The 16,011-nt window shown below is 46.0% G+C and overlaps 1 protein-coding gene across 1 annotated transcript; it reads right to left on the minus strand.

The window, feature by feature from the left end:
* Positions 1-13,936: 13,936 nt before the first annotated feature.
* On the minus strand, positions 13,937-15,858 carry LOC123153507 (putative FBD-associated F-box protein At5g56700). The gene is made up of 3 exons (XM_044572603.1): positions 14,953-15,858; positions 14,565-14,708; positions 13,937-14,473 (listed from the first exon to the last, which is right to left on the minus strand). Exons 1-3 carry the CDS (start codon positions 15,817-15,819, stop codon positions 14,087-14,089), a joined length of 1,398 nt encoding a protein of 465 aa, XP_044428538.1. The 5' UTR covers positions 15,820-15,858; the 3' UTR covers positions 13,937-14,086.
* Between the last annotated feature and the right edge of the window lie 153 nt (positions 15,859-16,011).

A 16,011-nucleotide genomic window follows, 5' to 3' on the forward strand; every position in this document is an offset into this window, starting at 1 on the left:
AACCTCTGTTAATGATGCCACGTCACCAGGATTACTGTTGCTAAACTCATGTTGGTTCAAAACCGATTCAAATTCAAATTCGAAATAAAGTCAAACAATAAAGGTTTTCAAATATTAAAACTAAAATGTTCGCGATGTGCCAAATAATTCATAAGTACTATTGATGGGTAAACCAAGTCTTTATAAAAAATTAAATGAACTAAACTAAATAAAACAGTAGCAAAAACAATTAGATAAATGCCTTTTATTAATTATAAAATATTAAACCATTTTATTTAAGGTTAAACTTTTTATGACAGTGGTATAATTAGTAAAACTAATTTAGGTACTACTAAAATATTTTACAAAACTAAAATAGATTGAAGCATGAAATAAAACAGAAAAGAAATAATGCAAAAAATAGAAAGAACCACCCCCCTTGGCCACTGGGCCTCGACCCAGCGGGCCACCAGGCCGGCCCATCTCCCGTTCTATAACCCCTACCCCCACCGACACCTAACCCTAACCCACACACGATCCCCACTCCCCCTCCCTCTCGATCCCGTCTGGATCGGGGCCCCAGCGCCCGATCCCACCCACATCGTCGCCCCCGTCGCCCCTCGCCGCCGTTCGCCCACCACCTCGTCGGACCGTCCCCCTGCCGGACCGCTCCGCCCTCGACTTCCTCCTCGCCAGATTTGCGTCGCTAGCGCCACCCCTCCTGGACTCCTCCGCGTCCCTCCTCTCCTTCGCGAGGCGGCCGCCTGAAGTCGCGGCCTCGCCTCATCGCCGTCCGATGCCGCCTGCCGGAGCCACCTCGCCGGACTGCTTCGCCGTTCCCCCCTCGACCTCCCCCTCGACTCGGATCCGACGAGCCTCGCCGCCCGATCCCCTGCACCGCTCGTGAGCATCATCCCTCTCCTCTCCCTCTCTGCTCCCGTCGACGAATACGGCCACGCCGTGGAACCCCCCAGCTGCCGCGCCAGTCGCCGCCTCCCGCGAGAGCGTGCCCCGGCTTGCCGATGCCTAGGTCGCCCGCGCGCCCTGTGGGGTGCGCCCCCGCGTGCCTCGCCGCAGCCCCGCTGCTCCTCGCCGCATCGCACGCTCTGCCCCTCGCCTCTGCCTCCCACTGCTGCTCGCGCGCCTCGTCCCCTGCGTCCCGGCTCGCCCCCCTTCGCCCTGCCTGAACCACGGCGCCAGCCGCGCCCGCGTTGGCCACGCCTGCTCGCTCCCCCTGCTCCGGCTTGGCCTCGCTACCGGGCGAGCGGCGGCTCCGCCCGCATCGCCCGTTTTGGGCTGGCGCCCGCGCCCGTAACCACTGCCCAGCGCCCACTAAGGCCCCTGGGCCTATGACACGTGGGCCCGCCCTAGAACGAATAAAAAAAGAGATAAAAAATAAATATAAAAATATAAATAATTAATAATTAAAATAATCAATTGATTAATTAATTAAGTTAATTAATCCTAATTAACTAATCTAATTAACTAGTTAGTTTAATTAAACAATAATTAGATTAGTTAAACCCTAATTAGACTAAACAGTCAATGATGAACGGGACCCACATGTCAGGTTGACCAGGTCAACTGCTAACGTCATGATGACGTCAGCAAACACTGTTCTGGATAATGTTGATTTAAATAATTAAATAAATCCTAAAATTGATTTAAATCTTTTAAAATTAATATAAAATAAAACGTAGCTCGGATGGAAAAACTTTGTACATGAAAGTTGCTCAGAACGACGAGACGAATCCGAATACGCAGCCCATTCGTCCGCCATACATCCATAGCATAGCAAACACGCAACTTTCCCCCTCCGGTTCATCTGCCCGAAAGCGCGAAACACCGGGGATTATTTCCCGGTTGTTTCCCCCCTTTCCCGGTATCACCTAGTACTACCTTAGGGCACACCTAGCACCGCGTATTGCTATGTTATGCCTTGTGTTATTTTGATTGCTTTGTTATTTATTGTGTTCCTCCTCCGTTACTTCTTTCCGGTAGACCCCGAGACTGCCGGCGACCCCCCCAGTTCGACTACGGTGTTGACGACACGTCCTCCTTGCCAGAGCAACCAGGCAAGCCCCCCCTTGATCACCAGATATCGCCTACTCTCCTCTATACTGCTTGCATTAGAGTAGTGTAGCATGTTACTGCTTTCCGTTAATCCTATTCTGATGCATAGACTGTCATTGTTGCTACAACTGTTGATACCTTACCTGCAATCCAAAATGCTTAGTATAGGATGCTAGATTATCATCAGTGGCCCTACACTCTTGTCCATCTGCCATGCTATACTACTGGGCCGTGGTCACTTCGAGAGGTGATCACGTGTTGGGTTTCGTAGTAATTTCAAAAAATTTCCTACGCACACGCAAGATCATGTGATGCATAGCAACAAGATGGGAGAGTGTTGTCTACGTACCCACGCAGACCGACTGCGGAAGCGTTGACGCAACATAGAGGAAGTAGTCGTACGTCTTCATGATCCAACCGATCAAGCACCGAAACTATGGCACCTCCGAGTTCGAGCACACGTTCAGCTCGATGACGATCCTCGGACTCCGATCCAGCAAAGTGTCGGGGAAGAGTTCCGTCAGCACGACAGCGTGGTGACGATCTTGATGCGCTACGGCAGCAGGGCTTCGCCTAAACTCCGCTACAGTATTATCGAGGATTATGGTGGCTGGGGGCACCGCACACGGCTAAGGAATAGATCACGTGGATCAACTTGTGTGTTCTAGGGTGCCTCTACCTCAGTATATAAAGGACCAAAGGGGGGAGGCTGGCTGGCCACAAGGGGTGCGCCAGGAGAGTCCTACTCCCTCTGGGAGTAGGATTCCCCCCCAATCCTAGTTGGAATAGGATTCACGGAGGGGGGAAAGAGAGAGAGGGGGCCGGCCACCTCTCCTAGTCCTAATAGGACTAGGGGAAGGGGGAGGCGCACAGCCCATGTAGGGCTGCCTCTTCTCTTTTCCACTAAGGCCCATCATGGCCCATTTAGCTCCCGGGGGGTTCCGGTAACCTTCCCGGTACTCCAGTAAAATCCTGATTTCACCCGGAACACTTCCGATATCCAAACATAGGCTTCCAATATATCAATCTTCATGTCTCGACCATTCCGAGACTCCTCGTCATGTCCGTGATCACATTAGAGACTCTGAACAACCTTCGGTACATCAAAACATATAAACTCATAATGAAACTGTCATCGTAACGTTAAGCGTGCGGACCCTACGGGTTCGAGAACAATGTAGACATGACCGAGACACATCTCCGGTCAATAACCAATAGCGGGACCTGGATGCCCATATTGGCTCCTACATATTCTATGAAGATCTTTATCGGTCAGACCGCATAACAACATACGTTGTTCCCTTTGTCATCGGTATGTTACTTGCCCGAGATTCGATCGTCGGTATCCAATACCTAGTTCAATCTCGTTACCAGCAAGTCTCTTTACTCGTTCCGTAATACATCATCTCACAACTAGCATATTAGTTGTAATGCTTGCAAGGCTTATGCGATGTGCATTACCGAGAGGGCCCAGAGATACCTCTCCGACAATCGGAGTGACAAATCCTAATCTCGAAATACGCCAACCCAACATGTACCTTTGGAGACACCTGTAGTACTCCTTTATAATCACCCAGTTACGTTGTGACGTTTGGTAGTACCCAAAGTGTTCCTCCGGTAAACGGGAGTTGCATAATCTCATAGTTATAGGAACATGCATAAGTCATGAAGAAAGCAATAGCAACATACTAAACGATCGGGTGCTAAGCTAATGGAATGGGTCATGTCAATCAGATCATTCAACTAATGATGTGACCTCGTTAATCAAATAACAACTCATTGTTCATGGTTAGGAAACATAACCATCTTTGATTAACGAGCTAGTCAAGTAGAGGCATACTAGTGACACTTTGTTTGTCTATGTATTCACACATGTATTATGTTTCCGGTTAATACAATTCTAGCATGAATAATAAACATTTATCATGATTATAAGGAAATAAATAATAACTTTATTATTGCCTCTAGGGCATATTTCCTTCAGTCTCCCACTTGCACTAGAGTCAATAATCTAGATTACACTGTAATGATTCTAACACCCATGGAGCCTTGGTGCTGATCATGTTTTGCTCGTGGAAGAGGCTTAGTCAACGGGTCTGCAACATTCAGATCCGTATGTATCTTGCAAATCTCTATGTCTCCCACCTGGACTAGATCCCAGATGGAATTGAAGCGTCTCTTGATGTGCTTGGTTCTCTTGTGAAATCTGGATTCCTTTGCCAAGGCAATTGCACCAGTATTGTCACAAAAGATTTTCATTGGTCCCGATGCACTAGGTATGACACCTAGATCGGATATGAACTCCTTCATCCAGACTCCTTCGTTTGCTGCTTCCGAAGCAGCTATGTACTCCGCTTCACATGTAGATCCCGCTACGACGCTTTGTTTAGAACTGCACCAACTGACAGCTCCACCGTTTAATGTAAACACGTATCCGGTTTGCGATTTAGAATCGTCCGGATCAGTGTCAAAGCTTGCATCAACATAACCTTTTACGACGAGCTCTTTGTCACCTCCATATACGAGAAGCATATCCTTAGTCCTTTTCAGGTATTTCAGGATGTTCTTGACCGCTGTCCAGTGATCCACTCCTGGATTACTTTGGTACCTCCCTTCTAGACTTATAGAAAGGCACACATCAGGTCTGGTACACAGCATTGCATACATGATAGATCCTATCGCTGATGCATAGGGAACATCTTTCATATTCTCTCTATCTTTTGAAGTGGTCGGGCATTGAGTCCTACTCAATTTCACACCTTGTAACACAGGCAAGAATCCTTTCTTTGCTTGATCCATTTTGAACTTCTTCAAAATTTTGTCAAGGTATGTTGTTTGTGAAAGTCCAATTAAGCGTCTTGATCTATCTCTATAGATCTTTATGCCTAATATGTAAGCAGCTTCACCGAGGTCTTTCATTGAAAAACTTTTATTCAAGTATCCCTTTATGCTATCCAGAAATTCTATATCATTTCCAATTAGTAATATGTCATCCACATATAATATCAGAAATGCTACAGAGCTCCCACTCACTTTCTTGTAAATACAGGCTTCTCCAAAAGTCTATATAAAACCAAATGCTTTGATCACACTATCAAAGCGTTTATTCCAACTCCGAGAGGCTTGCACCAGTCCATAAATGGATCGATGGAGCTTGCACACTTTGTTAGCTCCTTTTGGATCGACAAAACCTTCTGGTTGCATCATATACAACTCTTCTTCCAGAAATCCATTCAGGAATGCAGTTTTGACATCCATTTGCCAAATTTCATAATCATAAAATGCGGCAATCGCTAACATGATTCGCACGGACTTAAGCATCGCTACGGGTGAGAAAGTCTCATCGTAGTCAATCCCTTGAACTTGCCGAAAACCTTTCGCGACAAGTCGAGCTTTGTAGACAGTAATATTTCCGTCAGCGTCAGTCTTCTTCTTGAAGATCCATTTATTATCAATTGCTTGCCGATCATCGGGCAAGTCAGCCAAAGTCCATACTTTGTTCTCATACATGGATCCCATCTCAGTTTTCATGGCTTCAAGCCATTTTGCGGAATCTGGGCTCACCATCGCTTCTTCATAGTTTGTAGGTTCATCATGATCTAGTAGCATGACTTCCAGAACAGGATTACCGTACCACACTGGTGCGGATCTCACTCTGGTTGATCTACGAGGTTCAGTAGTATCTTGATCTAAAGTTTCATGATCATTATCGTTATCTTCCTCACTAACTGGTGTAGGTGTCACCGAAACAGTTTTCTGTGATGTACTACTTTCCAATAAGGGAGCAGGTACAGTTACCTCATCAATTTCTACTTTCCTCCCACTCACTTCTTTCGAGAGAAACTCCTTCTCTAGAAAGTTTCTGAATTTAGCAACAAAAGTCTTGCCTTCGGATCTGTGATAGAAGGTGTATCCAATAGTTTCCTTTGGATATCCTATGAAGACACATTTCTCCGATTTGGGTTCGAGCTTATCAGGTTGAAGCTTTTTCACATAAGCATCGCAGCCCCAAACTTTCAGAAACGACAACTTTGGTTTCTTGCCAAACCACAGTTCATAAGGCGTCGTCTCAACGGATTTTGATGGTGTCCTATTTAACGTGAATGCGGCCGTCTCTAGAGCGTATCCCCAAAACGATAGCGGTAAATCAGTAAGAGACATCATAGATCGCACCATATCTAGTAAAGTACGATTACGACGTTCGGACACACCATTACGCTGAGGTGTTCCGGGTGGCATGAGTTGCGAAACTATTCCACAATTTTTCAAATGTACACCAAACTCATAACTTAAATATTCTCCTCCATGATCAGATCGTAGAAACTTTACTTTCTTGTTACGATGATTTTCAACTTCACTCTGAAATTCTTTGAACTTTTCAAATGTTTCAGACTTATGTTTCATTAAATAGATATACCCATATCTGCTTAAATCATCTGTGAAGGTGAGAAAATAACGATATCCGCCACGAGCCTCAATATTCATCGGACCACATACATCTGTATGTATGATCTCCAACAAATCTGTTGCTCTCTCCATAGTACCGGAGAACGGTGTTTTGGTCATCTTGCCCATGAGGCACGGTTCGCAAGTACCAAGTGATTCATAATCAAGTGGTTCCAAAAGTCCATCAGTATGGAGTTTCTTCATGCGCTTTACACCGATATGACCTAAACGGCAGTGCCACAAATAAGTTGCACTCTCATTATCAACTCTGCATCTTTTGGCTTCAACATTATGAATATATGTGTTACTACTATCGAGGTTCAACAAGAATAGACCACTCTTCAAGGGTGCATGACCATAAAAGATATTACTCATATAAATAGAACAACTATTATTCTCTGATTTAAATGAATAACCATCTCGCATTAAACAAGATCCAGATATAATGTTCATGCTCAACGCTGGCACCAAATAACAATTATTTAGGTCTAATATTAATCCCGAAGGTAGATGTAGAGGTAGCGTGCCGACTGCAATCACATCGACTTTGGAACCGTTTCCCACGCGCATCATCACCTCGTCCTTAACCAATCTTCGCTTAATCCATAGTCCCTATTTCGAGTTGCAAATATTAGCAACAGAACCAGTATCAAATACCCAGGTGCTACTGCGAGCATTAGTAAGGTACACATCAATAACATGTATATCACATATACCTTTGTTCACCTTGCCATCCTTCTTATCCGCCAAATAATTGGGGCAGTTCCGCTTCCAGTGACCAGTCTGCTTGCAATAGAAGCACTCAGTTTCAGGCTTAGGTCCAGGTTTGGGTTTCTTCTCTTGAGTAGCAACTTGCTTGCCGTTCTTTTTGAAGTTCCCCTTCTTCTTCCCTTTGCCCTTTTTCTTGAAACTAGTGGTCTTGTTGACCATCAACACTTGATGCTCCTTCTTGATTTCTACCTCTACAGCTTTCAGCATCGCGAAGAGCTCGGGAATAGTCTTGTTCATCCCTCGCATATTATAGTTCATCACGAAGCTCTTGTAGCTTGGTGGCAGTGATTGAAGAATTCTGTCAATGACGCAATCATCTGGAAGATTAACTCCCAATTGAATCAAGTGATTATTATACCCAGACATTTTGAGTATATGCTCACTAACAGAACTGTTCTCCATCTTGCAGCTATAGAACTTATTGGAGACTTCATATCTCTCAATCCGGGCATTTGCTTGAAATATTAACTTCAACTCCTGGAACATCTCATATGCTCCATGACGTTCAAAACGTCGTTGAAGTCCCGATTCTAAGCCGTAAAGCATGGCACACTGAACTATCGAGTAGTCATCAGCTTTGCTCTGCCAGACGTTCATAACATCCGGCGTTCCTCCTGCAGCAGGCCTGGCACCCAGCGGTGCTTCCAGGACGTAATTTTTCTGTGCAGCAATGAGGATAATCCTCAAGTTACGGACCCAGTCCATGTAATTGCTACCATCATCTTTCAACTTTGCTTTCTCAAGGAACGCATTAAAATTCAACGGAACAACAGCACGAGCCATCTATCTACAATCAAACATATACAAGCAAGATACTAATCAGGTACTAAGTTTCATGATAAATTTAAGTTCAGTTAATCAAATTAATTAAAGAACTCCCACTTAGATAGACATCCCTCTAATCCTCTAAGTGATTACGTGATCCAAATCAACTAAACCATAACCGATCATCACGTGAGATGGAGTAGTTTTCAATGGTGAACATCGTTATGTTGATCATATCTACTATATGATTCACGCTCGACCTTTCGGTCTCCGTGTTGCGAGGCCATATCTGTATATGCTTGGCTCGTCAAGTATAACCTGAGTATTCCGCGTGTGCAACTGTTTTGCACCTGTTGTATTTGAACGTAGAACCTATCACACCCGATCCTCACGTGGTGTCTCAGCACGAAGAACTTTCGCAACGGTGCATACTCAGGGAGAACACTTCTTGATAATTTAGTGAGAGATCATCTTATAATGCTACCGTCAATCAAAGCAAGATAAGATGCATAAAAGGATAAACATCACATGCAATCAATATAAGTGATTTGATATGGCCATCATCATCTTGTGCTTGTGATCTCCATCTCCAAAGCACCGTCGTGATCACCATAGTCACCGGCGTGACACCTTGATCTCCATCGTAGCATCGTTGTCGTCTCGCCAAGCTTATGCTTCCACGACTATCACTACCGCTTAGTAATAAAGTAAAGCATTACATCGCGATTTCATTGCATACAATAAAGCGACAACCATATGGCTCCTGCCAGTTGCCGATAACTCGGTTACAAAACATGATCATCTCATACAATAAAATTCAGCATCATGTCTTGACCATATCACATCACAACATGCCCTGCAAAAACAAGTTAGACGTCCTCTACTTTGTTGTTGCAAGTTTTACGTGGCTGCTACGGGCTTAAGCAAGAACCAATCTCACCTACGCATCAAAACCACAATGATAGTTTGTCAAATAGACTCCGTTTTAACCTTCGCAAGGACCGGGCGTAGCCATACTTGGTTCAACTAAAGTTGGAAAGACAGTCGCCCGCAAGCCACCTGTGTGCAAAGCACGTCGGGGGAACCGGTCTCGCGTAAGCGTACGCGTAAGGTTGGTCCGGGTCGTCTCGTCCAACAATGCCGCCGAACCAAAGTATGACATGCTGGTAGGCAGTATGACTTATATCGCCCACAACTCACTTGTGTTCTACTCGTGCATATAACATCAACATAAATAACCTGGCTCTGATACCACCGTTGGGTTTCGTAGTAATTTCAAAAAAATTCCTACGCACACGCAAGATCATGTGATGCATAGCAACAAGATGGGAGAGTGTTGTCTACGTACCCACGCAGACCGACTGCGGAAGCGTTGATGCAACATAGAGGAAGTAGTCGTACGTCTTCACGATCCAACTGATCAAGCACCGAAACTACGACACCTCCGAGTTCGAGCACACGTTCAGCTCGATGACGATCCCCGGACTCCGATCCAGCAAAGTGTCGGGGAAGAGTTTCGTCAGCACGACGGCGTGGTGACGGTCTTGATGCGCTACGGCAGCAGGGCTTCTCCTAAACTCCGCTACAGTATTATCGAGGATTATGGTGGCTGGGGGCACCGCACACGGCTAAGGAATAGATCATGTGGATCAACTTGTGTGTTCTAGGGTGCCTCTACCTCAGTATATAAAGGACCAAAGGGGGGGAGGCTGGCCGGCCACAAGGGGTGCGCCAGGAGAGTCCTACTCCCTCTGGGAGTAGGACCCCCCCCCCAATCCTAGTTGGAATAGGATTGGCGGAGGGGGGAAAGAGAGAGAGGGGGCCGGCCACCTCTCCTAGTCCTAATAGGACTAGGGGAAGGGGGAGGCGCACAGACCATGTAGGGCTGCCTCTTCTCTTTTCCACTAAGACCCATCATGGCCCATTTAGCTCCCGGGGGGTTCCGGTAACCTTCCCGGTACTCCGGTAAAATCCCGATTTCACCCGGAACACTTCCGATATCCAAACATAGGCTTCCAATATATCAATCTTTATGTCTCGACCATTTCGAGACTCCTCGTCATGTCCGTGATCACATCCGGGACTCCGAACAACCTTCGGTACATCAAAATGCATAAACTCATAACATAACTGTCATCGTAACCTTAAGCGTGTGGACCCTACGGGTTCGAGAACAATGTAGACATGACCGAGGCACGTCTCCGATCAATAACCAATAGCGGGACCTGGATGCCCATATTGGCTCCTACATATTCTACGGAGATCTTTATCGGTCAGACCGCATAACAACATACGTTGTTCCCTTTGTCATCGGTATGTTACTTGCCCGAGATTCGATCGTCGGTATCCAATACCTAGTTCAATCTCGTTACTGGCAAGTCTCTTTACTCGTTCCGTAATACATCATCTCACAACTAACATATTAGTTGTAATGCTTGCAAGGCTTATGTGATGTGCATTACCGAGAGGGCCCAGAGATACCTCTCCGACAATCGGAGTGACAAATCCTAATCTCGAAATACGCCAACCCAACATGTACCTTTGGAGACACCTGTAGTACTCCTTTATAATCACCCAGTTACGTTGTGACGTTTGGTAGTACCCAAAGTGTTCCTCCGATAAACGGGAGTTGCATAATCTCATAGTGATAGGAACATGTATTAGTCATGAAGAAAGCAATAGCAACATACTAAATGATCGGGTGCTAAGCTAATGGAATGGGTCATGTCAATCAGATCATTCAACTAATGATGTGATCATGTTAATCAAATGACAACCCATGTAAATGGTTAGGAAACTTAACCATTTTTGATCAACGAGCTAGTCAAGTAGAGGCATACTAGTGACACTCTGTTTGTCTATGTATTCACATATGTATTATGTTTCCGGTTAATACATAATACATGTGTGAATACATAGACAAACAGAGTGTCACTAGTATGCCTCTACTTGACTAGCTCGTTGATCAAAGATGGTTAAGTTTCCTAACCATTGACATGGGTTGTCATTTGATTAACATGATCACATCATTAGGAGAATGATGTGATTGACTTGACCCATTCCGTTAGCTTAGCACTTGATTGTTTAGTTTGTTACTATTGCTTTCTTCATGACTTATACATGTTCCTATGACTATGAGATTATGCAACTCCCGTTTACCGGAGGAACACTTTGTGTGCTACCAAACGTCACAACGTAACTGGGTGATTATAAAGGTGCTCTACAGGTGTCTCCGAAGGTACTTGTTGGGTTGGCGTATTTCGAGATTAGGATTTGTCACTCCGATTGTCGGAGAGGTATCTCTGGGCCCACTTGGTAATGCACATCACTATAAGCCTTGCAATCATTGCAACTAATGAGTTAGTTGCGGGATGATGTATTACGGAACGAGTAAAGAGACTTGCCGGTAACGAGATTGAACTAGGTATTGAGATACCGACGATCGAATCTCGGGCAAGTAACATACCGATGACAAAGGAAACAACGTATGTTGTTATGCGGTTTGACTGATAAAGATATTCGTAGAATATGTAGGAGCCAATATGAGCATCCAGGTTCCGCTATTGGTTATTGACCGGAGACGTGTCTCGGTCATGTCTACATAGTTCTCGAACCCGTAGGGTCCGCACGCTTAAAGTTCGATCACGGTTATATTATGAGTTTATGTGTTTTGATGTACCGAAGGAGTTCGGAGTCCCAGATGAGATTGGGGACATGACGAGGAGTCTCGAAATGGTCGAGACATAAAGATCGATATATTGGACGACTATATTCGGACATCAGAAAGGTTCCGAGTGATTTGGGTATTCTCGGGAGTACCGGGGAGTTACGGGAATTCGTATTGGGCCTTAATGGGCCATACGGGAAAGGAAAGAAAGGACTCAAAGGGTGGCCGCACCCCTCCCCATGGGCTGGTCCGAATGGACTAGGGAGGGGGGCGCCCCCTTCCTTCCTTCTCCTTTTCCCTTCCCTTTCCTTCCCTCCTACTCCTAATACTTGGAAGGGCTCCTAGTTCTACTAGGAAAGGGGGAATCCTACTCCCGGTGGGAGTAGGACTCCCCTAGGGCGCGCCATAGAGAGGGCCGGCCCTCCCCCTCCTCCACTCCTTTATATACGGGGGCAGGGGGCACCCCAAAGACACAACAATTGATCTCTTGATCTCTTAGCCGTGTGCGGTGCCCCTCTCCACCATAATCCACCTCGATCATATCGTAGCGGTGCTTAGGCGAAGCCCTGCGTCGGTAGAACATCATCATCGTCACCATGCCGTCGTGCTGACGAAACTCTCCCTCAACACTCGGCTGCATCAGAGTTCGAGGGACGTCATCGAGTTGAACGTGTGCAGAACTCGGAGGTGCCGTGCGTTTGGTACTTGATCGGTCGGATCGTGAAGACGTACGACTACATCAACCGCGTTGTGCTAATGCTTTCGCTTTCGGTCTACGAGGGTACGTGGACAACACTCTCCCCTCTCGTTGCTATGCATCACCATGATCTTGCGTGTGCGTAGGAATTTTTTTGAAATTACTACGTTCCCCAACAATACATACCCCCAATTTGATTATGGCAAGTCAGTTGGTCTAGCCTACATGCACATTCTTTGTTCACACACAATTAATTCCAAAAAATATCATCTTTTGATTTAGTTCATTTCGTACTAACTCTAATTACCTCAACATGCAGCCTTCCACATCACTGAATGTGACACATCATCATCCGCTAACACTATTTTGTAGCACATGCATACCCCAATTTGTGTCAACTCCAATGGTCCAACATACGCGCATACTCTTTGCTCACACATAATTACTCCCAAAAACAATATATTTTCATTTGGGTCATTTTGTTCATACATAATTCATCCAAAATAATCTTTGAATTCCCGCAGCAACATGCGGGGAAATCACCTAGGTATTCCAACATTTCAACTCCCAAATTTGAATCCTTAGTGAGCCCTAGTTCGAAAATCATGAATCCAAATTGAGTGATTCCATTTGCATTATGATCACTAGCATCCATTAGAGCCATAATTGCACAAATTTGAACCTTTCAAACTTGAATTCAAATTATGTTTGAACCCAGTTTACAAACCACATGTAAAAATGGGGTGAAAGTTGCTGCAAAGTGATCCTTATGAGGCCCTCTTTGAAGTAGAGCCATTTAAATTAGGTTTCCGACAAGTAATCTTGATCATAGCAAAATTCTACCGTCAATACAAAAAGTGTTGGCATGGCAACCATTCTCTCTTCCATGGTAGGGATTTTGATAGACTCAATTCATTTCTGTTTTAACCGTGTGCTTTTCTCTATTAAACCAAACTTAGTGATTCTTTTACCTAAACGTTCATATTGACCTTGAGTATTCAATAGCACCAACAATTTTAATTCACGAACCCTGAATTCACACCTTGTTCTATCATATCTTGCAAACCCTTGACCCAAGTGTAATAATTCTTTTTGCATATTGAATCTTGTCGAGAACCATACCCATTAGACATCATATATCCACCCGTTTCAGATATTTCAAATTTAGTTTGAACTTAAATGTCCCTAACACTCAAACCATGCATCCAATTCAATTGAACACTTTTTTCAATTGAATACTTGTACGATACACTTGTCATCAAAGCATGATGCACAAACATGGGGACACAAGCAGAACAACGTATAGCCTTCGCCATCCTGATCCAGGCCAACCAAGCTCAGTATACTCTGACCATCAAATGATAGTTAACGAAACTGACAGAGGTGACATTCTACATAAGCAATGCAAACAAAATGGCACCTAAGACGTGCTACAAATCAGCGCACCATATCTAGAAGCACATCGCTGGCATATATTGCAGACACATGAAAATAACACTAGGTTCTCGTATACTTCTGCTACCTTCAATTTCTACATATAGTCATGGTAGTTGAAAAACTCAGACATATCGTCTCAAGATAAGGGCATGCCTACAAGAAACTAAACAGCAAGATCTTGCAGAGAACAGTCAATGATTCCTCAAAAGGTATGGATCAAGCATGTAAACCACAGTGTATTAACCATGGATTCAACACTGAAAAGGGTCGTTGATTGCAAGATCGGCTGCTCTCTTCAAGCGATAAAGAATGCCTGCTTTAGGTAACTCCCATAACACTGCAGAGATACCTGCGCGAAACTGTACATACTGCAATTCGTCTTTTATCTCCTTCACCTTGTCAGCTGAAGACAAGATCCCTTCGTCCGACACAACAACCAGAAAGAACTGTAGCTCCTGGGCATTCTTGGCGACGAACTTGACGAATTCAAATTCATTTTGATCCCCTCGGAAATCGTGAATAACCATCTTCTTGGCATGTGCTCTCAAGCAATCAACCTGACTGACCTCCTGATAGAACCTGGCATGATGCTCCCCACTGGGTTCACTGGAAGTTACAGGTGGCTTATGCGGTGCAGATTGCAAATTGGTACCAATGTGAGACTAATTCGGCTAAATATTGATGATACCATTATAAAATGATTGACTGGCTGAAAGAACTGGGAGCTACCTCAATGTGCAGCGTCTCAACGTTCGGAAAGCATCTGAGGAAGCTGGCCAGTATCTTAACTTCCCCGGAGATACCCAAATTCACTGCTAACGCCAATATCTCGACGCTTGGAACCACGGTCCTTGCACTCACCATTGTGTCCGGCTGCAAAGTGGTCCACCAAGACATGGTACACAACATTACTCATCAAGTGTTCTATACAACCATACAAAACACATAATCATGGATGTGGCTCGATGTGGATGGAATAAGTTTGAGAGACTGCAATATCTATGGTAACTCATTGACTAGCTACATCCCGATGAGAGGAGAACATGATAGATGGATCAATCTGGATGGAATAATTACAAGTTGAGAGAGAGAGATGGAGATCGACCGAGAGACGTACCCTGATGACGCTGTCACCAATCTGCAGCTTGTGAGTTCTTGTGTCCAGGTAGCCGAGCACGCGCAGGTTGGGAACACAAGCGATCCTGACTGCCCCACCATTAAACTGCTGGAACAAGTAGAGCCGCTGCAGTAGCGGCGTGTCCACCACGGTGAACTCCTCAACCTTGGACAACCCAACGAGCGCGCAGCTGAGGCTTTTGCTGCGGAGACGGACATGCGTGGGGCTATTCATGGTGAGCCGAAGGGATTTCAGAAGGGGGCAGGCAGCGATCAAGCACTCGAGGTCCCGGTCGGTTATGACAATCCTCATCAGGGTGAGAATCTGGAGCTGGGGACGAGATATGTCGGCGTGGCAGGAGAGGTCGGCGGAGAACGTCCAGAAGTCCAGGCTGAGCTCCTGGAGCGAGCCGCAGCGGAGGATGTCGGCGGGAAGAAGGCGCGCGGAGTCGCGCTGTTTCACGGTCGAGGGAGGTGACGCACGGAGGTGGTGGCTGGGGTGGGCGAGAAGGAGTTGTTGGGTGCGCCCGTCGACGAGGAGGCGCGGCCACCCGGGGAGCTCACGGTTCAGGGAGGCGAGCCTGCAGTCGTAGAGGATGACGGAGCGGAAGCGGCCTGGGTGGTCGGCGAGGGCTCGGGGTACTAGGGCATCGCGCTCGGGCTCGGGGATGCCTTTATCCTTGAGGACGAGCGGGTGGGAGCGCCAGAGGTGGCGCCAGCTGGAGGAGAGGGCGGCGGCGGCGGCAGCTTCCGTGACGGGGAGGTAGGTGAGGGTGTGATGGAGGACGTCGTCGGTGAGGGCGCCGAGGCGGTTCCTGCCGGCGTCGAGGCGGCGCCTGCGAACCCGGCTGCGGGTGCTGTCGGCCATGGCGGCGAGGCGAGGGTTTGGTTTCGGCTGGAATGGGGACTGGCCTGGAGGGCCTGGAGCGTTCTACCCGGAGCGATTAAAATGAAGAGATGTCGTGCTAAAAGCATCTCCTTCAGATCCCATTATTACCCCCCAAAAAATCTGATAATTCCTTGTGCTCCAATCTAATTATTCATATTATCCCCCATCTTT

The sequence above is a fragment of the Triticum aestivum genome, chromosome 7A (assembly GCF_018294505.1).
Source record: "Triticum aestivum cultivar Chinese Spring chromosome 7A, IWGSC CS RefSeq v2.1, whole genome shotgun sequence".
Taxonomy (NCBI): domain Eukaryota; kingdom Viridiplantae; phylum Streptophyta; class Magnoliopsida; order Poales; family Poaceae; genus Triticum; species Triticum aestivum.